Source organism: Netta rufina (assembly GCF_964035555.1).
Source record: "Netta rufina genome assembly, chromosome: 2".
Taxonomy (NCBI): Eukaryota; Metazoa; Chordata; class Aves; order Anseriformes; family Anatidae; genus Netta; species Netta rufina.
Window position 1 is genome coordinate 47,042,677 of NC_140124.1, and position 23,254 is coordinate 47,065,930.

Consider the following 23,254-nt stretch of genomic DNA (forward strand, 5'->3'; position numbering starts at 1 on the left):
ATCTGTTCTTCTTAGTGACTCTTTGTGGTCTCTTATCCATCATCAGAAAGCAGGAAATCTTTGCAATACATACTCTTTTTACTTTAGAGACAGTAATCCACGCTGTTGGTTTGAAATCTTCTAGCTACTACATTTTTCCACAAGCCTTAAAAGTGTTAGAAAACAAATCCTGCTGAGGGAATAAAATAAGTGTTACAGGCCATACGTGCATAAGCAGTACTCCCTTACATGTGAGCTAAATCTCAATGCTACTGTTTCATACTTAGAAAAGAAAGGTAGTTGATTATCGAAAATCAAGTAACAGAGTATGAGTTCATCAAATCTCTGTTCTGCAAAAGTCTGCAAAGACTTTTACTTAGTTTATTACTTTATTAGTTCATTTGGTCTAATAGGACTACCTGTGTGATTAAAGATGACCTCTGGACTTTAATTGGCTGTTTGAGAGGTCACACTTGAGTTTCTATGGCTTTGGTTTCACGCATGAAATAGGTTATTTTAGCCAAATTTCCTCCCTGTTGTCTCAGAAAAAGTCAAGGTGTAGGTTACCGGTAGTCAGGACTAGAGCTTTATTTCAGAGCTAAGTGCATTTCTGTGGTCTACCTAAGTTGACAGTACATAAGAGTAGTATAGTCTCCCTGGATTTCTTCAGATCTTTCAGGTTATTGCTGGCAGTGAAAACTGAGTAAATTCCTTTGGGTTTTAAACAACAAAAAAAAAAAAAGATTTTTTTTTTTTTTTTTTTTTACTATAGTACTGCAGAGATGCACTAGTTATGTAATGTAGCTTTGATTTCTTTCTGTTTTGGTCTCTTTCTTTCTCAGGCAGAACTGTTGTGTTACATTATATTGTCTTTTATTTGCATAAGTTCATTTTTTGTCTTTTTAGAACATACTTATTTTGCTGATAAGGAGCAATTTAGCATGACACGTATTTGGAAGTAAAACCAACCCTTTTTGTGTCCTGAAAAAAGTGACGTGCTGTATCTACCTATTCAAATGAAACTATAGCCATAGAACACAAGTAAATGCTGTTTAGCAGTTTTTAGTAGTTTGTTTTCATGATTGCTTTTAAGTGGTCATAAAAAGCTTGGTACATCATGAGAAAAGGGATGATCCAACATCATTTAAGTTACTGTTTGCTACCACTGTATTAGATTTCTGTCACCATCCCATTATATCTGCTTTTTTCTTCCAATAAACTCTTTAAATTCTTTATCATCTTTCTATCTGTGTGATTTTGTTCGTATGTTTTTTTTTTTTTTACTAGTTTTGTTCATTTTCACTGGGTCAATTTTTCCTTAAAATCATCTCACCTTTAAAGTACTTCCAGTATTTGGTTTTACATCTCATTTATAGTATGTTTTTGTCTGCCTGTTTCATAAGTTTAATGTTTGTTGTCTTTTATTAAATACACGTTTATGATTATGTTCCTCTATTTAGCTTAGTTTCTTTCCTGAGTATTTTTCATGGGGTTTAATTCTTTTTTTTTTTTTTTTTTTTAATGAAAAACCTTCCTGGATACTTCCACGCTACTGTGGTAAAATAGTCTGCTGTTATAACTGCAAACTGTTATCAGAAGTTGTGATCAGAATTTTTTAATTATTATTTTTCCAAGGGCACTCATGCCCTAAAATCATCTCTGTATCATGCTTCTCATACTTACGCACAAAATAGCACTCCCTGTGTTCTGTAAGAAAACTAACATAATTTACTAAATTGTCTAGTAAGAGCCTGAGATTAAATATAGGACAAGGTATCATATTCCTCCCTTCATTTGGCTTTTAAATCAGCTCACAACTAAGAGTTCACAAGTATTACATTGCTTTCTGCATTTGTGTTAATTTTCTCTATGGAAGAGATAAGCTCATTTAGCCACATTTTATGAGATCAAGATTAAAGTAGTAGAAGTGCAAAGGAACTTGGATATCCTCCTTTTGAAAAGAAGTGGAAAACATGTAGCATCAGTGGAAATGTTAAATTTCAAAATACAGATATTCTAGTGAATGTATTTCCTTCGGAGAGTGTGTTTATTCTGCAGAGTTTCTCTGAGTATAGGTTTTGCTGATATGTGAAGTGCAAAAGATTACTTCTTTGGAAGCTTGTACATAGAAGTTAATTAGCAACAGGATTTTATACTTGCCTGCACTGCAGAAAGAAATCTTGATTTCTGGCATTTTTCTTTCTGGAACTTCTGAGAGTATTGTCATAAAGCAAAGCGCTGCTCTTTGCTTAAGATTTGGGAATATATGGTATTTATCCACATTCAGGAATATTTCTTCTATACAGAAGCAAAAAAAATAGACCTTTTTGACAATTCAGAAAAAAAATACAAGATATAGGGAGATATAGGGATGTTCTTTTTGTTACGCTGATTTATTTTGGCAGTGTAATGGCTTCCATTTTTTGAACCTCGTGTGTATCAATCAGTCTAAATCCCCGTTAGTCTCTCAAAACTCATTAAAAAAAAAAAAAAATAGGTCCATTGTCTAAATTAACCCATCAGATCCAATTGTACTGTCTTGCATAATCTTTTCTTATTGAGCTAAAAATTGCAGTTTTTTTAGATAGACTTCACTATGTCTATCTATTCATACTCACTGACCTCAGTTAATGTAAAGAAAAGTTTTCTCAGTTTGCTTCTATTTACAGTAAGCCTCCTGCAACGCAATATCCTTATTATGAAATGCTGATTGTTCTCATTCCACGGCGTTGTGTTTTGTTTTGTTTTCAGATGCAAAATAATGTGTGTAAGAGCTATTTCTCCCCTAGTTATTACCGTGTTTTAGATTTTTACATAGACCATGCAACAAATGCAACATTCTTAGTTTTTTAATAGTGTTGAGACATTTGTATGGCAGCTTGTTGCATGAGTCCATGTTCTGGTTTGTGGAGAAGGGACAGGAACAACAGAGCAAAAACTGCTCTGATTTTAGCCAGCAGAGACGGAAACAAATATGCTTTATTAGTGTCGTAGGACCCGTAGAAAATAGTTTTAAGTCACACATTACACAGTAGTGACTGGTGGGCACACATGGGAAAACACTGGATCTTGCAAGCAGTATTTAGTCTCTGTTTGAGGAATTGGCTAATTCCTCCCTTGATTTCAGTGGGCCCATCTTGGTGTATATATCAGTTTACTCTGATACATTACTGTTTGGGGCTCATTGTCTCATACCAAACACAGTATGTTGAATGCTTTTCTCTGTAAAATGCACCTCTTTCCTCACTCAAAACATTTTTCTCCCAAGGATGAAGCTACAGGTATGGTAGTATTTAGTTCTGTAGTAGTTGATTTCTTGTAGCATATGGGCCCTGATAGGGGCCATACTAGTATTTGGACTGGATATATAGCTCAGAAGTGTTGCCGCCTTATATGTTCTTGGAGTTGATGTGGCTTTCTAACACATGCTATAATGCTGACCTTGCCGTATCCTCCTGTCAGCTACCAGTAGTAAAAATACTAGCATGTTTCTAGCACCTTTCTTAGCGTGAGCTTAATGCGGGAGTATGTTTGTGTTCTTCTTAGAGCTTTCTGTGACGGTGTTCAGTTCAACTCTTAAATTATTTCTATTTCTGCTTAATTCTGTGAATTGAGGGGGATGAGAATATTGATGGGGAGGGGATGTGCATGTGCACAAGTATGCCACATCTTACCACCAGACTTTGCCTAAGTGCTGATGTGACCAGTTTCTTTCATATCAACCTAGAAATGCTGAATAGTAGCTGAAGCAGCTTTGCCTTGTAGCGTGTCTTCCTAGAAATATTAAAGCCAGTTCATAGAAGCTCCAAACCTTTAGTGGGACCGAGGTTTGGATTTCTGGATAAACAAAGTGAGGTTTTTCAGCCTTTTGGATTCTGGGTTGGTTACTGATTTATTTTGGTTGTCTTTCTGTTCCTTTTCAAGGTTCTGCCACTTTGCACCACTGGCAGCAGCTGGCTCAGCCTCACTTGGGCGGGATCCTGGACCCGAGGCCCGGGGTTGTCACCAAGGGCTTCAGGACCCTGGACCTTGACCTGGATGAAGTGTACTGCCTTAATGACTTTGAGGAAGATGAGACAGGTGACATTTCTTACAAGGGCCTAACTACCTCGACGCCAGTTCAGCACACAGAGACCTCAGGTGAGAGGTCACAAGCACAAGTGACTGTTTCAGACAACAAGAATAACCCCCGCCAATCTCAGGCTTTCACAGAGGAGATGCAGGAGTCCGCGACTGACGATGATGAGGGGTCTGGTGAGGGAAACTCATTAAGTCCAGTAAAACTGACATCTTTACAGGATTTTGATTACTGGGCCATTCTCACATCTCTCCAGAACAGCATCCATAATATTGCTTTGTGTGTAGCATCAGCACGTTAATGTGTGCGGTAGTTAGAACATAACCATCTAACATTGGCTCAAAAATCCTTTCTTTAATAATCTTTTAATTTGACTTTTTTTCTTTAGTAACAGCATCTGTGGTCAATATTTTACTCTATTTTGATAAGAGAAGGCTGCTAAAAGGAAATGGTTTGTTCACAAACCTGTGTGTGGCACATGTGGGACTTGTGGGTGTAATGAGTGCATGCTGTTCACTGTATATAATGTATAGACCGTATATATTTTGTATGCTTACAGTGTAGATATTTTTCTGACTGTTCATAAGGGGTGATGCAATACTTTAGATTCTGTGCTTTAGGGAAAAAAAAAAAAAAAACAACAAACACAACACAAAGAGGTAATGATGACAAAAGATCCGTCTAAATCACCTATTGCTGGAACAAACAGAAGTGCCTTGAAAATCAAGCAAAAAATTCAGTTACCTCAGATAGTTACGTGGTTTTAGATTCTCTTTGAGATAAAACTCAATTGAGATAAAGAACTAAGAGGATGTTTTTGTGCCAAGAATATTTTCCTCATTCCCTGTCCACCACACTATTCTTAAATTCTGTCCTTCATATTTATACCATGTAAAGACGTAAGCATGTATAAATGACTCAGGTTTTCATGGATTATTGGATACTCTGAACTGACATTTGCAGCCCATTATTACACTGGGCTACTGACACTCGGTACAGAGAAAACACATATAGATGTGTTTTGAGTTCACGTTATTTCTTTGTTGTTGTTGTTGATTTCGTTTGTTTTGTTTTAATAAGCTTGATAAGTTTGTTAGTCTCTGTTAAGATGGTAAAAAAAATCTTTACCACTGGCAAAGAATCGTATTTAGTCCAGGATTAGAAAACTGCAGAACTCCCTTTTCTTCAGACTTATTTAAAGTAGACATGTAAAAACAAGGACACTTCTGTCACACTCCTTTTTCTGGAATAAATCATAACTTTTTATTTGACTGATCTTTGGAAGATCAAATGATTTCTCAGGGTTAGACAGTAATACTGCGCTGTTCTTTTCGTGAAGTGCAGAGTACCCTTTGTTTTCACTGTGGCAGTTCAGTGCTATCAGCCATTAAACATAAGCTACTTCTTGCAGTTGGTTGTAAAATTTCATCCAAGCTCTTTGATTTCCCTTTCCTTTTGCAAAAATGAAATAAAATAAAAATAAAATATATAAAATATATTGTTCAGGAATAAAAATGGTGTAAAATTTTTATATTCATATGGAAGTAAATAGTATGTCCACAGGAGATATATACAGATTTGGATGTTTACTGTTTAAATAGTCTAAGTACCATCAAGGAAAGCAGATCTAGGAAACATGGACTGAAAAAATCAAAGACTGAAATGACTGGCTTTTTTTTGTTGTTCCATAGAATAAAATATTCAAGAGAAAATATGATTAATTTTAAAATGTGTTGCTGCAGAAAGGAAGGGAACAAGCAGTTCTTCATATACTCAGGATAAAATAATGGTGCAAAAGATCCCACTTGGGTTACTCTTTGGCAAAGAGTTTTCCAATTGTAAGAGTAGTCAATACAGGAACTTGCCCTAAGTTGTGAAACCTTACTGCCATGGACTATATGTAGGGAGGGATGATATAGATACATTGTGTTTTGTTTTAAGAAAAGATTAAAAAAACATCTGTGAGTAATAATTTGGAAGAGTTCTTTATTTGGAGTAGAAGTACAAATTTAGGCCTGCATTATGATTATAAATTGGCAAAAAGGACCTTCATTTCCTTTCTCCATTACAATTTCAACACAGGTCACTTAGAGCAAGTTATCCCCTGGTGAAAGCTATATTTTCCCTGGAAAACTCTATCTCAGGCAAGGTTTTTAAGCATATTCCCTACCTTATTAATTAGCATGTAAATAAAATCTTTGAAACTGCTCTAGTAATCTTGGATCGTTTGCTGAATAATTTTTGATACATTACAGAAATACAGAAGTTTGTCAAAACGAGTAACTTTTATGTCTAGAATAAAGAAATAAACCGGAAACTTATTTCCCATTCCTTATCCTTCCTCCAAATTTCCCAGTGGCTTAGGATTTAGGAGTGTCCATGAGCCACCACACTGTGGTGGCTTCATTAGAAGTGATATCTTCACATAATGAAGTGATATTATGTGATATCTTCACATAATGAAGTGAAGATATTGCTGTATCTGCTTGTTATTGAAGCAGTTTGTTAGGTGGTATACAAGATACTGTGGATATTTTGATGTGGTAGCACTTCTTTGAATCCACAGTCTGTCCACTGAAGAACACCTTATAGGGCAGACAGAGATGTATGCTTAGCTTATGACTTTATTTGGTATTTCAGTATTGTGCAACTACTGTTTCTCTTGAAAAACCTCCTGTGCACTCTTTCTGCTTTTCCTAGGTTTCTTGGTAAGGATGCAATGCAGGTAGGGCTGTGAATGAACTTGCAGTACCCTGCAGTACTGTCACAACCACAAGGTTAGGCCCTCATTGCTCCCCTGATTCCAGGCTGTGAGGTACAGCATAAGTTTTGCTAGAGAATGTGGAAACAAAATAAAAAGGAATGAGAGAAATACCTTGGATACAGTGTTTATTGGTAGGGTTTTGTTTATAATCCAGGATAGCTCCATTGTGGAGGTCTTCTAACACGGGAACAAAGTGTCTTTGGAAATACAGTGCCTACAAGGACCATTCTCAGCAGGTGTGAGTCATAAGTCATCTGCCTCATTTGCTGTATGCTTTGAGGGTTGTATCTTATCCTTTTTGGAAGGGAGGTATTCTATGGCAGAGTACAATGAAGTCCTATACTTCCCACCATTTTGCTGGCATGTAGAGTGCTGTTCTGGGTGGATTTCAGATGAACCCTAGGAAAAGTCCAGTTTCAGGAGAGCAGAAATTGTTATTAGTGCCAAAGATGCCGTGCAGCCAAAATCAATGTACTCAGAACAGAGTACCAGTTGTCTCTTGTTGAGTGACGAAGAGTCAGAAATCATTCTAACTAAATAAGAAAAAGTTACTATCCTTATTTTTTTTATTTCAGTGTTGAGACCTGTAGTATCCATTGATATGTCAAGTAACTTCCTTACCATATATATAGATATATCACAATTATGTCTCTGAACATTTCAGAAGAAATTAAAAGCTCCGTTGGAGCGACATACTGTGTTTAGGCTCAGTAACTTGACAGAGGATTGTGAATTCCAGAATTGCAGTTCTAGTTAATATCCAGAAATAATTTAAAATTTGTATATCACTTGAATAGAGACTCTCAGCATATTTGAAATGGTAAAGAAGTTATAGCACGTGGCTGTGATAATACCATATAGGAGAATTAATTTTTGAAGCACAAATTTTTAGTAACCTATATATATTATTCTTTGATACTAGTATATTTTTAAAGCTGTAAAGAGTGTGGTTTCTTTGTAGTGTGTGTGGTTTTTTTTTTCATTTGCTACCTTTCAGGTACATATCTCCCTTAAACAAACAACCCCAACCCATTCAAAGCACTTAGTATATTCAACTTGAAGTATGTTGTGAATGTTCTCATTTTGAAGTTACAAGGGCTGCTCTTAATTCAAGTTCAGCACGTGCTTAATTGCATTCTAATATTGGGTGCACAAACTGATCTTCCAATGCTTGTGTTTATTAGCTCCACTAATTGATTGCTTTGATTTCAACAGAGCATATGTACACATTATAGGATCAGCCTCTGTACTTCATTTTTAGACGTTAATAACATGGAGATCTGTCCATGCCTAAAATTGAAAAAAAAAGAAAAAAAAAAACAACAACAACAACAAAAAGACTTATATTATTTGAGTTGTTTTTAGCAGGATTGCTATACACGCTTATAAGAGGTTACCATTGTATAGAAAAGCAATAAATTTTGTTACTCTTCTTAGAACTAAGATATTGATGCGTACTTAAATATTTTATTTTCAAATAGCATGAATATTTCACAGTAATTATTTCTTTAAGAAAAATCTGTCAGCATTTGCTATCTGTGCTGTTAAAATGTTAGAAATTCAGTTTGGGGATAAAATCATGTTGAAGCCATATTAAACACTTCAAAGACTTTACATCTGTACTTCATGGTTCAATTTATATGAGAAGACCTCAGCCAAAAGAAAGTTAAGAAAATACTGCCCAAGGGATACCTGCCTTTCCTCAGGTTTTCATCTCTCACTGTTTCCAAAGGAAAAATAAATGGAAAGCTGAGAAAGGCAGACATTTGGAAAAACAAAATGTTGTAAATTGTTTAAGAAACAGGAGTAGTGCTCCTGGCATAGGGATATGGGCTCTTAGTGGTTTTGAGTAGTCACAGTCACTCCCTGACACCAGTATTTACCGAAGGACATTCTTGTCAGGAGGCGCCTAACCGCTTTAGGACAGCACCATGCTCACATTTTACAGCTGCTGTGTTTACCACCCAGCTCTGTTTTGTTTCAGTAGTTAGCCCACGTGTCACATTTAGCACACCCTAAATGCTCCCTGCTCTGTCAGCCAAGAGTTTTCAGTGCCAGTGGCACTGGTGGTCAGAGCTTTCACCTTAAGTCACCTGGAGAAGATGAACTCGATTGAATTTAGAGAGTACATGGAGTAGCTATCTTGTTCTGTGGATCCTGTTAGATACTGGAACAGGTTGCCCAGAGAAGCTGTGGGTGCCCCATCCCTGGAAGTATTCAAGGCCAGGCTGGATGGGGCTTTGGACAACCTCGTCTGGTGGGAGGTATCCCTGCCCAGGTCAGGAACTAGCTAATCTTTAAGGTCTCTTTCAATTCAAACCATTCTGTGATTTGTGATCTAGTTTTCAGAAAATTCAGTCTACTTGGGAATGGAGTTGCGGGCGTACACTCTCAGAAGTAAAGTCCATACATTTAATCCCAAATTATAACACTTGGAGGAAGAATCTGCCCACAGTCCTTTGCTGTTATTCTCTTCCAAATCCCTGTCTAACCAGCCTGCACAAAAGAGATGTACAAATTCCCCATCTCGCTCTACTAAAAGGCCAGAGAACTCTGCGTCCTCCTATTGTTAAAACATGAAGAAGGGAAAAAAGAAAAGAAAAGAGAAAAAAAAATAGAATAATTCAGTTGGAAAAGACTTCTAACGTCATGTTGTCCAACCTTTAACCTAGTACAGTGGCTTGCTTCAGTGTTGGACTAAAACTTTGCCTTTGTGTCAGGATGGATCAAGTCATACTCTGAAGATTACTGAATTTTTTTTTAAAGTTCATTCTTGCGTAATGCACTGTGAGCTCTTTGCCTCCTCTCTATTCATCTAACACAATGGTGAACTTGAAGTTGGAACTGTTGTTAAAAAAAGTTCAGTCATTTTAGAATAGCTGCTTATTATGGATCTTCCTCAAGCACAATATATCTGATATCTTTCTGCGGATGGGGCAGGCCACTAGTTTGCCCACTCTAACTTTGTACCTTTCTCTGAATGAGCTGGTTGAAAACCCAGATGATACGGTCTTTGGAGGGTTCCCTGAGCAGAAGATTATGTCCTGAATGTATCTGTTTTGCTGTTTGCATCTAGCAGAATGGCCCAGAAGCCCTGAGTACTCAAGGTGGATCTGAAACAGGTCTGAGTTATAGAAAATCAGCTTTGTGTTTGTTGTGTTGAGTAGGGAAAGCTCTGCTTTTCCAGAAGATGGAGCTTTCCGCAGTCAGGTTCTTGATAAGTTTTTTTTTTTTTTTTCTGTGTTTTAAAAGATGTTTTTACAACAGAGTTTTGCTTACAGGAGAGTCTCTTTCAGCTGTAGTATTTCGCGTTATTTCCAAAATGCCTAAGAATCAATTAAAAAAAAAAAAAAAAAAGCTTAATAAGGTAAAGAATCATTAATTACTGAGAGCCAGAACACAATACTGCAGCAATCTAGAGTTTAGTTAGATTTTTAATTTAGGGAAAAACATACACATACTGTTTAGTTTGTGTTATTCCTGATGGATCAAAATTGCATTATATATCTGTATAGATATTATGTATAGATTATTATAGACTATTATAGATAATTATTATAGATATGTATAGAATTATATGTAGATTTCTTTTTATACAGATATGAAATTTGTTAATCATCTACCTGCTTGAAAAACAGAGTATAAATAAAACATTTATTTTTTGCCATAGTCATATGGAACAGATATTCCTAGAGGCAAACCTATGTACAACAGATGGAGGAAGGGTTATTCAGACACAGTTTCTTTTAGCCATTGGTATTGAAGATGTTTACTGGGAATATGAGCTTTGCATATGGAAAAAATAATTTGCTCTTAAACCCCCACGATTGTTTACTTCACAACTCAAAGTTATATTAAAAATAGTATTTTGCTGTGTATATGAAAATAGTCTCTCATAAAGTTACATACTACTTATTCACAAGATTATACTAATTAGGTTATGGCCATTCTTACAAAAAATTACTGGGTTAGGAATAAATCATTTCGTTTCTATTTTACAAACTTTGTTCATTTACAGCAACAGGTTCTCTCCCTCTCTTTGTATTGTGTCCAAAGGATGGAAAATGCAACAGCAATGTGCACCCCATTGTTGACTGATGGAGGATGAAGCTGGTACAGAACTTTTTAGTGGTATTTGAAGGTGGAAAACATCCTGGAAATTGCTTTTTATTGATAATTTCGATTTGTTTCCTCTTACTAGGGCCAAGTGACTTCTCTACTTTTAGCAGCCTTCTCCTATCTCTGACTCATTAACAACAATGAGTCTTGCTTTTGCTAATGCAGCTATATATCTTCGATGTGCCTGTTTCCAATCTGAGGGGATGCTCAATGGATATTACAAATGGGGACAGTTCACTTACTGTGTTACAGCTGTGTGCTTCTTTGGGTTGAGCTTGCAATCCTAAACCAGCGTTGCTTTAATCTATTCTCTATTCATCATCCAGGGATAATTGCTTTGTTTCTACTTGATTTGTGTCAAGTCCTTTGTTTTCTCTAAGTAACCAATTTTTTTCATGTCCGGTTATTTGAGCTCTTTCTCCAGATTTTCTTTTTCCTCTCTACAATATGGAGAGAATCATGATTGCTAGGCTGTGCTCCCTTGTAATAACTTTTATAGTGCTCACACTAATCTCTAAAGCAACTGGAATCCTGAAGCATCATAATTCCCATCTCTGGAGGTGAAGTAGAGCTTGTTGTTACGTTATGCTGTGCTAACTTTTGAGTGTGTTAACACTCTAGTATTTTATTTATTTTTTTTTAAATATCCTTCTTTAATGTACAGCAGTACATTTTAATATTTACTAGGCTTGAGTCACTGTTGATTGTATGCTTAGACACTTCTGCTTCCACCATTCACACTCCCTGTGCTCTATTCTTCACACACTGCTTATATGTGCTTCTAAAGGACTACCTAACTGCACACACTATTTTTGAGCTGTGATACTGTAGATGTGGAAAAGGGAACACAGCCACAATTTAAGACTTGCCTTGCTTCTGCTAATCGTATCTGGAAGTTCAGAATGGCATCTGGTCTAGTTGGTCTGTCTGTCTGTCCTCTGCAATGTGTTGAATAGTTGTATACTGTGGTATTCAAATGTGGCTTATTTGGGGAATGGCTCAAGAGGGCTGGGTAGAAACAAGAGGGAGGGAGCTGCGCACAGTTTTTATCATGCATGTCTTTTAACCACTGTGAAGTTGGGTTGTTAAGTAAGAGAACCTATGCAATCATGATATCTTTGGTATGATACTTTGGGTGTTTTTCAATCAGCTTTTCAGATGCATGGCTCTTAAATTTTCTATTTTGCAATGGCCCCAGCTGCATTATACAGCAAATTAGTGTATCTACAGAAGTGTTTCTACTAAGAAAAAAGCAGTTGGCCTAGGTTCTTCATTTTATAAATTATGAGCTGTATTGCTTCTTTCCCAAATTAATGATAAACTTGCAAATGGGCATCTTTGCAGCCACATTTGTAGGGAAAATGCTTTACAACACTGTTTACAAAAACTCAAAAATTGCTATATTGTGCGGCTGAGTACATACAGTCTTAAAGAACCTAAACACATGCACAGGGGAAGTGTCACAGATGTACAGTAGTGGATCCAAAAATACCTACCACTTTCTTTACTACGAATATAAAAAGAAATGAAATAGAGAAATAGTGCTGTGTGTCCATTCCCTCCCTTCTCCTCCCTAACATTTTAGTGTGTACTTGTAGCACTAGTAAGCCGGATCCATTACTGAAAAGTAATGGGGATACCTTTTTGTGGATCAATCTAAATGCTGAAATGCACGAGCATTCAGTAAATCCTAGTGCTCCTTTGCTGGTACTAGAAAATGTTTGTTGCAATTTCCCACTGATTAAAATTGCTAGCTTAGATAAGCACTAGCATTTCAAATGCTGCCTTGTCTAGATCTATTTTGAGCAAGACTTTTCTGCAGTGTTAGCGATCACAGGGAAGTTTCAGCAGGACATTTCAGCACTGGCCTTGGAGTCCTAGATTTAATTGGAGAACAAGTGTCTGATAGAGCACTGTAGCACTTGTGTATTTCACTTTTCTTGCATTGATCCTGCCTGAGGTACCTCATCACTTTTTGCATCTGTCCTATCAGCACACAGAAGTTTGTGTTTTGTTTCTTTCTTTTTTTCCTGTGTAAAATGCAAAGAATTTGCTTTTTTTTTTTTTTTTTTTTTTAAATTTAGTACCTCATCCTGGGAAGTGCATGTCACAAACCAACTCCACCTTCACCTTCACCACCTGCCGCATTCTGCACCCTTCTGATGAGCTCACACGAGTCACACCAAGGTAAGGGTTTCCCTTGGCAAAGCCTTCAGCTATGTCAGAGCTTCCACATGAGGAGACACAAATTAATGGCATAAGCAAAAGCATTAGCTGCACTGATGAATTTTACAACACACCCTCAGAATTACTCCTCCCATTTTCAGTTACCTCAAAATGATTTTATTTGAGAGGCACGTATAATGTTTTAGACAGCAAATCAAAATATCCTATACTTTGTTGTCTCTGGTTAAAATATTGCCAGATCAGAAAAAGTTTGTTCCTGGTGTCCAAAGCTGGATATCCCAAACTAGGTACAGACCCTACGGGTGAATGCTCAGACTGTGGTGCTCACCCCATTGTGCATTTCCTGTGTTGTCCAAAGAAACATTAGATTTTTCTGGGGAGGACAAAATGAAATCTTTGGTACAGGTTGAAAAGGGATCTGCTGGTAAGGAAACATAGAAATAGATACTTCAGCAGTACTCGGGAAATGCATGAGGAAGGGAGGAGAAAAAATGACTTAATTAAAAACAGGGAGCTGTCTACTCTGTTCCTAGGTGTAACTGTAGGAAATGAGTTCTTATTAGCCAGACTGAAACTAGTGAACTGGCTTAATAACAGCAATTGACGTGTGTAGGCACACCCTTATAGAATGTGAAGAGATGAGAATTGGAGAGGGTGAGTGAATTTCATACATAGAGGGCTCTTTGCTTCCTTAGGAAATCAGAAGTTAAAGTGTGTTTTGCTGTGCAGAAGGACAATGCCTCATTGCTTTCTCTGTCCCTTTCAGCTCCTATGGGGGAGTGTACCCTTGTGTAGGTACCCATTCAGAGATGATGTGTCTAGACTTGTTTAGACACCAGATGGGCACTGACTACCTAAGGAACGCATGAGAAGTAAGGGTATTAAATATGAACACCTGTCAGGTGATAAATGCGTGTAAAGGAAATAGATTATGAATAAATGTAACTTTCCTGCTTCCCTTTCTGAATGTAGTGAGTTGATCTTGGTCTGGCTCATTTTTCTTTGTCTTTTGTCTTCCTCTCCCCTCAACAATACTACTGAAGAGATCCTTTTATTTGGCTGCAATTCTATTTTATTCTTTTTATCCTTGAATTGCTGTTAACTGTGGTCATAATAAGCTCCCTGATTGTGCTGGTTACTAAATCTAACAAATCAGCCATAGCTGACAGCTAAATTCCATACATTTTCAGGTGCTTTGGTTACCCCAAAGTTCACGATTGATTCAGGAGGAAAAAGACCAAAACAAACAACATGATGTTTTCAGCAGGCATGTTTAAGGAGCAACTCCTTACCAACTATAAACGATTCTTCACAGGTCATGTGAGAAGGACGAGGAAACTGCATTATGTCACGTTTTGCTGAGAGGAGATGTAGGGCAGACACTATGACCCAGCGTGGCAGGGGGTGAGCAATGCTGCCAGCAGCTCTCTGTTGGCAGGGCCATGTGGAAGGAATGCTAGTGTGTGTGGCACCAGCTAACCCAAAGAGTTTAGATACTTGCCTACCTGGTTGCATTTGAACCTAGCCTCTAACCCAGGTTGTGCTCTAACCTGACTAAATTTCATCTATCCCAAGGAGGTGCTCATTTTTTTGTTTCTTTTCCCAGTCTAACTCTGGAACTGCCACTGGGCTGGGTTGCTGAGGCCAGTTTGGGTCTGTTTCTGTGGCTGTGTCTGGGCTGCTCTGCAGTGTTGCTCAGTTTGAAGAGAGATATATTTCCTGTTTAAAGCAATACCCAAATGATCAACCAAGCAAAAAAGTAACACCTACATAATAACCAGTTTTTTGTAGGACTTATTTTTTAATTGCACTATAACACATACCAGTGCTTACAAATTAGTAAAAAAAAAATAAAAAAAAATGCTGCTCTAACTTTCTGCAACTGAAATCTGGGGCTCCACTTAAGTGCTGTAGTGCTCATGACTTGGACACCTTAAAGCCCGATAATTAACACTCATGACTGAGTTTCCAAAATGTACTTCATCCTATCCTGTAGAAAGTCTGTTCACAGAGTAAATTCTCTTCCTCTTTCTTTTCCCTCCCTAATGTTTTTCAAAAGTTCTTCTGTACTTCTGTGTCTAGTCAGTATGGGAGATGCATCACAGTGGCTGTCACTGCTGCAGCGCCACCACCATAAACTGCAATCGCAGCTCTGAAGATGCAGTATTGATCGATTCTTAAGAGAAAAGCTGAGAACTAATGCTTCCTTTCTGCTCAGACTGTGTGTGTGTGCTGCTGCAGTGGGCATGTGTGGTGGTTTTAGTTCTGCTCTGCGTTCTTTCCTGCCACTGACTCCATCGAGGCAAAATGAAGGGACCACAGAAGACTTTACCTTAGCACACCCGCTGGCTGCACTGACGGCCACAACCCACATGGTGGTGCAAGACGACAAATTTTGAGGCAGTTTCGTAAGGCTGCTCTTGAAATTGCGCCATTCTAAATATTAGTTCTCTCAAAAGTGTGTCAGTGCAGTTTGCAGATAGGAATATATGGGATTCATCTTGCTGAATCTTATCTGCAGGGTAAAAGTTCTTTGGCAGTTTTACTGTTTTCAATAGGAGTTGTTACAGTTCCAAATAATGGTAGAGGTCATTTAGTTAGATCCCATTTACCCATGGAGGGAAGACTTAGCTTGAAACTTGGTAATGCCAGGCCAATATTGGCTCATTAAAGATGTCAAAGTTCTGCTGTTTTTTCAGAGACCACTGGACTACAGTTTGTAGTATTACATTGACTCATGTTAGCCGATTGCTGTATACCATTACATGAAGTTCTAAGCTCATCAAAAACAAGCTCAGAACAAAGCCACCCAGGATGTTCAGTTTCAGTCACGGCAGTGTTGACTTAGGTGAAATGGAGCTGTAACTTCATAGGGAAATCCCACTCTTTGCCTCGTTCCCCACCTCCCACCTACTTAGTTTTACCCTCTCTTGCATTGGCTTTGGTGCTTGTATGACTCTTTGCTGGGTGTCTTCTACTTCCAAACCTGGCAAGACAAAGGGGAAGGTTTCCATCTTGGAGCAGTGGTGAGCTCTCAGGTCAGTAAATTTTGGTTAGCATCGTGTTGCAGTGGACAAGACCCCTCAACTGCCACTAGAAGAATGAATCCATGCCTAGTAGGTGGAATTCTCTTTTTTATGTATGTATATCTGGCAAAAAATGCAGCATCTCAGCATAGTCAGAAGTAGTCAGAAAGCTGCTTTTTTTTTTAAAAAAAAAAAAAAAAAAAAGCTGCATGTAACCTAACCCTTGGGATTCTCCCAAATAGACATGAACCTGGAATGTTACGGGTGTCCTCCATGCCTTGTTTCAGCAATTACTGAGTACACCATGACTTATTCAATGAATGGTGTACCTTGGTCTGACACAAATTTTAAGTAGGGATTATACATAGGTAAATGTGCTGTGGCTGACCAGATCTGTAACTAATAGTTGTTTGTTTTTTTTAAGGATTGAGTCTGTGTTCATTCAGTATGATCTACCAAAATGGGTGCTATTTGATATGCCTCAAAACGTAATAGCCAACAGTAGTGTGCTTAAGAAAAAATGCAGTAATATATCAATAAGCATAAGTTTATAATGCCTGCCACTTGTGCAGGTCATTGCCAATGTAACATTTTCTTGCCCACTGCCGCAAACATAAATTATTTTGAAAAGAAAGAACTAGATTTGGGAGGAAAGTTAGCCATGTTTCAAACTATAGGAATTAATGCTGTACTGAACTAACAGTAGAATGGCTCTTTGTCAGGTATAGTTTGCTACTGAGTGATCAGCTACTTTGGTCAATTGACAACCAAGAGCTTTTACTGCTCCTTTTTCTCATTTCTTTTGATGACTGTTCACCACCACTGTCCACCACCATTAGAAGTCAGATCCCACATCTCCTCCCCCTTAAATGTGAACAAATTCAACATAAGAAAGGTTGGACCTTAGAGGAGTGCATGTTGGTGACAATACTAAATTCCAGCAGCTTTGCTACAAATGCTTCTGTAGCAAGTATGTTCCCCTCCTCCCTTGCCATTGGCTCCGCTATGACCCAGCAGCACTAGAATAACTAGCAGTTCTGCGTGCTCAGAAGCAACACTAAAAACCAAATCTGTCTTGCTTATACCGTCGGTCGAGTTCCCCTCTTTCCTTGTCTCATGGAAGCAACTGGGAATTGTGACTTCCAGTTGATCAGGAGGGGAGAACTGAAGGTGCTGATCACAAACCTGTCAATATAATAGTTCATCAGAAGAAATGAGGGGGTGGGTTGTTGGGGAATGCATTAATCCCATGAAACTGTCTGCTGAGGTATCCAAAGTGGAGAGATGCATTTTGTAAAAGATATTTTTTCAGTACTTGTCACGTTTGTTAAGACCTGGGAAATTGCAGCTTCCCATGCACTCTCTACATGGGTAAAAGTCCCTAATCGGGGTTAAAAATCTGGCTTGCAATAAGTTTGAATTTATTGTGTGTAAGTGCAAAGAATAATTTGACTGCTTCTTTGCTTTCAGCCTTAACGCAGCACCTACTCCAGCTTGTGGCAGCATTAGCAACTTGAAAGGCACCCCGGTGGCTACTCCCTGTACTCCTCGGCGTCTGAGTTTGGCCGAATCCTTCACTAACCTCCGGGAATCCACGACGACAATGAGCACGTCTCTGGGGCTGGTGTGGCTGCTGAAGGAAAGGGGCATCTCGGCAGCAGTGTACAATCCACAGAGCTGGGACAGAGCCAGCAGAGGCACTCTCCTGAACACATACTCACCTAAAATGGCGATCATTCCTTCCACTCCACCAAACTCACCTATGCAGACACCTTCTTCTTCCCCTCCATCCTTTGAGTTCAAGTGTACCAGCCCACCTTATGACAACTTCCTGGCTTCGAAGCCTGCCAGTTCGATCCTGAAGGAGGTGAGGAATAAAAAGAATATCAGGAACAGTGAGAGTCAGACTGATGTGTCCGTTTCCAACCTTAATCTCGTGGACAAAGTCAAGAGGTTTGGTATTGCCAAAGTTGTGAGTTCAGGGCAGGCTCCAGCTCCTCCTTTAACTGATGACCAGGGACCTCTTCTCTGTGGGGCACAAGGACCAGTGAGGGGCCTTGTTCCTGGAGGCCTGGTGCCAGACAGTCTCCCACTGGGCTGCCCTGCTGTGACCAGTGCCATCGGGGGCATCCAGCTAAACACTGGCATCCGAAGGAACCGGAGCTTCCCCACCATGGTGGGTTCCAGCATGCAGATGAAAGGCCCAACAACGCTCACTTCGGGGATCCTCATGGGAACCAAGCTCCCGAAGCAAACTAGCTTACGATGAAGGACTTTATTTTTACAGCTAGTCTTTTTAAATGAAAATACTCAGATTCTTTCTCCAATCCTCTTTTCCTCTCCCCACCACCCCTTCATTGCCTCTTAAGTTTGACAAATCAACTTTGTGCCTAATGGGAGAAATGTGTAAACTTTGTAAAAAATGTGTAAATATGTACCAGATCTATTGTAACTAATTGGATTCTTTTACTGTTTGACTGAGTGCGCAAGGCTCTACATTATGATTGCTGTATTAGGGTTAACTTGCTAACCTTTTGAAGAGTTTTTTTTTGTTTTGTTTTGTTTTTTTAATATGCACTGAAATAAATCAAAAGAACATAAACAACAAGAAATAGCTTGACTAGGAAAAACGTGAATTCTGTAGCTAGCCTAACTTGAGTTGAAGGTGCATGGGAAGCTATTGAATATGTTATGTGAGACATCACTTGAAGCATGGGAGTATTTGTGCTTCATTAAATGCTGAAAGAAGCACTCAGTTTAACACTTGATAGTTTTATTTTTGCTTTTGTAGATGAGTAGAGCTGAATTATTGGAGTGCCTGGCTATTATGCCTGAATGGATGAAACTTTATTTCTGTTCTGTATTCTCCTCCTCCCTGATACGACAAACTTGAACTAATACTGTGTTGAGGTCAGCAGGCCTACTGGGTACCTGGAATATTGACATATTTCTACCACTGCTGTTTCATTTTGGCATGCTTATGTTCTGTGTGACTTCTTTTTATTATTTTTGTTTTGTTTTGTTTTTCAATGCTGCACTGGATTGTGGAAGGGAAAATGCTTTACTATGTGTTGCTGCCACTGAAACATCCTTTGTCAGTGTGCCCAAAGAACAATTTTCACAACTCATGAGGTAAACATTGGTGCTGACTTCCTAGAAGCCAGAGTTGCGGAACAGATTTGACAGATAAGAATGTTATAAAAGAACATGTAGCAAAATCAGTGTTAGGAAAAGGCGCGTCCTTGAAACCTCAGCAGAGAACCACAAAAATTTAGTAATGGAATGGTACAAGCTGGAAAAAGCAACTTGCAATCAACATGTTATTGTTCAGCTTTCATGCATGTAGAGGACCATGGTGTTGTAGACAGGGTGAGAATATTCCTTGCCTATTTTCTGTTTTCTTTTTTTTTAAGAAATCTTTTTTGTTCAAAGTTTGACCTTTGCAGAGGTAAAAGTATGTAAAACACTTTATTCTGTGGTGGTATAAATTGAAAAAGCCACCTCCCAATGCCAAACCTATAATACCCCACTTCTTTAGAAAAGAAACAAGATGTCACACACCATTGAGTTGTGGCCAGGTGATCCTTATTGCTCTTGTGATTTTCTTACCTGTTTCTCCCAAATTTCTGCTGGGTGCTTGTAGAGAGAATTGAAATCTCCTGGAACTGGAATGGTCTGGAGGGAGCTTGTTCCTAGAGCTGAGCTGAGCCCTAAATTGTTTCTGAAGCAGGGAGGGAGAGGAGGAAATGGGGCAGGGTGGGAGTGTCAACATATGCTTTCTTTTCCTTCCAGTTCTTGTGACATCTAAATCAAGCTCCCTGATTGTCATTACCATAATCACACTACAAGTAATTGCCGTGAATTGCCATTTGTACCAGACTGTTACTAAATCATTAGCACTGATAATTTCTTGTATAAATGAAACTGTCTTTTAGTCTTTGTGACAAGAGATAGGTGTTTTCTTTTTTTTTTGCCTTTTTTCTTTTTTTTTTGAATGAAGTAGTTATCGCGGTAGTGCTATGGACACTAAGGATATTTTTTGAGAAAGAAAAAAACACATCGGTCAGTTACTGCATGTGTTTGAAGACTTATATTTATTCTATGAACTTAAAATGTTTTAGTAAAATGTCATCAGCTCTCTTTGCCGTTGTGTGTGTGCACTTATTGCAAGTAATTTAAGTACCTTTTAATTTGAATGTATTCTAAAACAGTAGATAGAATAACAGTTAATTCAGAAAAATCATGGACTTAATGGACCATTTTATATACCCAGAGGAAGAAAGCAATACCATATGAGAATTTAAAGTGTAGAAGCTAATCTTGCAATTGGAAAGCATTATTTAGCCTTTCAATAAGCAGTAAGATCTGTCCACCCACCAGAGAAAGCAATTGTAACACATCAGAAAGATGAAATTTAAATTTTCTTCACTAATATCAATAAAATAACAGAAAAGTTGCATTGTTGTGTATTATTTAGCATTTTTTCCAGATCTTTTAAGGTGATAAATCTTCCTCCTTGATCTCTTGCTTTCATCTCTTAGTCAAAGCAAATGAAGAGGCTATCACGGTGTTTGCTCTTTAAAATTCTTAGTTATAGAAGTGGATGAAAAGTTCTGAGACTTAAAAATTGTCAGAAATGGTTGGTCACTCTTACTCAGATCAGGTCAAAACAAAACAAACAAACAAACAATGAAGTTAACACCATTTTCTTCTAATTGAATTCCTAGAAAGAACAATTGGATGTTACTTGGTTTGTGTATTTTGATAGATTGGGCAGAGGGGTGTGAATTCTGCTTAATATGCTGCAAAAAGAGTCGTGGTGAATGGAGCCAAGTCCAGTTGGAGGCCAGTCACTAGTGGCGTCCCCCAGGGCTCGGTGCTGGGGCCGGTCCTCTTTAATATCTTCATCGATGATCTGGACGAGGGCATTGAGTGCACCCTCAGTAAGTTTGCAGATGACACCAAGCTAGGTGCGTGTGTCGATCTGCTTGAGGGTCGGAAAGCTCTGCAGGAGGATCTGGATAGGCTGCACCGATGGGCTGAGGTCAACTGCATGAAGTTTAACAAGGCCAAGTGCCAGGTCCTGCACCTGGGGCGCAATAACCCCAAGCAGAGCTATAGGCTGGGAGAGGAATGGTTGGAGAGCTGCCAGGCAGAGAAGGACCTGGGAGTGATGGTGGATAGTCAGCTGAATATGAGCCAGCAGTGTGCTCAGGTGGCCAAGAAGGCCAACGGCATCCTGGCTTGTATCAGGAACAGTGTGACCAGCAGGGCTAGGGAGGTGATCGTCCCCCTGTACTCAGCTCTGGTGAGGCCGCACCTCGAGTACTGTGTTCAGTTTTGGGCCCCTCGCTACAAGAAGGACATCGAGGTGCTTGAGCGGGTGCAGAGAAGGGCAACGAAGCTGGTGAGGGGCCTGGAGAACAAGTCCTACGAGGAGTGGCTGAGGGAGCTGGGCTTGTTCAGCCTGGAGAAGAGGAGGCTCAGGGGCGACCTTATCGCTCTCTATAGGTACCTCAAGGGAGGCTGTAGCGAGGTGGGGGTTGGTCTGTTCTCCCACGTGCCTGGTGACAGGACGAGGGGGAATGGGCTAAGTTGAGCCAGGGGAGTTTTAGGTTAGATGTTAGGAAGAACTTCTTCACTGAAAGGGTTGTGAGGCATTGGAACAGGCTGCCCAGGGAAGTGGTGGAGTCACCATCCCTGGAAGTCTTCAAAAGACGTTTAGATGTAGAGCTTAGGGATATGGTTTAGTGGGGACTGCTAGCATTAGGTCAGAGGTTGGACTCAATGATCTTGAGGTCTCTTCCAACCTAGAAATTCTGTGATTCTGTGATTCTGTGAAAACTAGTGACAAAATATGCAAGTATGAGTAAGGAGGAAACATCCCAAGGCCTGCTGTTAGCTAGGTATCTTTGTTACTGAGGGAAGTAGCCCACTGAAAATCCTCTGGGCAATTAGAAACTTCACACAGGACGAGAGCTAAGTAAGGGTAAAAGAGCTGCCTGCAGGAGGGGGTAGTCAGGCAACAAACCCGAGGTTACAGGGAAGGAATTGAATGAGGAAGAATACGGAGGGAGGAAGATACCTGCAGCCATCCATGCCTGAGGACAGGCTGGGTGAAGTGTCACTCCAGCAAAAGGGAGGAGCTGGGTCTTGCCCATGGGGTGCTGATGGCTATGGGATGAGTAGGGTTTTGGATCTGGTTAACTCATAGAAGGGTGTGTACGTGTGAGATGGGAAGGATGTCTGGAAACCATCACAGATGTGTACAGAAGAGAGAGAAAGGAAGGAAACCCCGGAAGGTTCCTGGAGTGAGACCTCTTAATGGAAGCTGGTGTGTAAGGTATAAAAAAAGTTTTACTTAAAAAATTGCATTGTGTTGATGATAAATACCTTAGTGGGATCATGTTTGGCCCATCTGGGCCTGGTTGGTCCTGATGTCCTTGAAAAAGCAAATATTTAGAGTCAGAGACCTGAGTCTAGAATACTCCAATTTACATTGAAGAGTTCTGCAATTGTAGGGTCTACCTGCAATTATCTTACTACAAGTGTTTTTGTTTGTTTGTTTGTTTTCTATCTGGATATCGCAGTTGACAAAATGGGGCACTTGTTGCCTCATGTGATACCTTCTTGGACATGTGTAAGTGAGGACCCAGACCCTCGGGTCCAATTCCTGAATCCCTTCAGCTGTCTCATGGTCAGAAGCTTCAGTCCCTGAGCTTGCTTTAGTCCCTGAGCATATCACCAGGCAATCAGGGGACAAGTGACAGTGACACATGGCCTAGGAAAAGCAAAAGAAATGAATGTGCAGCAGAAAATAGTATGGTAAAATTACTTGCACCCAGGAAGATTTGTAAAGCAGTTGCATGAGTGATGGAAATTAAGCTGAGAGAATTGCAGGTCCCCACACGGTTCTGCACCAGCAGTGCTGAGTAGCCCTGTGGGAACGCCACCCACCTTCCCACACCCTTCTGCTTCCAGAGAGACTTGTTGGCTGTGTATATGCTTTTAAATGACTCTTCAGATCTTCAATTAATTGTAAGTTGTCATGAACTGCATTCCTCCTTGAGAGAGGAAAGGATGTGCTCAAGGGAATCCAGT

General features: G+C 39.3%; 1 protein-coding gene across 3 annotated transcripts in view; it reads left to right on the forward strand.

Annotated features, from left to right (window-relative positions):
* The window catches only part of TRAK1 (trafficking kinesin protein 1), an 83,316-nt gene extending 63,479 nt beyond the window's left edge, over window positions 1–19,837 (forward strand). The window contains exons 13-16 of one of the 3 annotated variants that reach the window (XM_084283218.1): window positions 3,904–4,119; window positions 13,025–13,127; window positions 14,443–14,531; window positions 17,624–17,669. In XM_084283218.1, the coding sequence (XP_084139344.1) occupies window positions 3,904–4,119; window positions 13,025–13,127; window positions 14,443–14,515 (392 nt within the window). In that variant the 3' untranslated portion in view covers window positions 14,516–14,531; window positions 17,624–17,669. Of the gene's footprint in view, window positions 1–3,903; window positions 4,234–13,024; window positions 13,128–14,442; window positions 14,532–17,623 lie in introns of all 3 variants that reach the window. The other 2 variants (XM_084283217.1, XM_084283219.1) reach the window with 2 other exon arrangements.
* The last annotated feature ends 3,417 nt before the right edge of the window (window positions 19,838–23,254 follow it).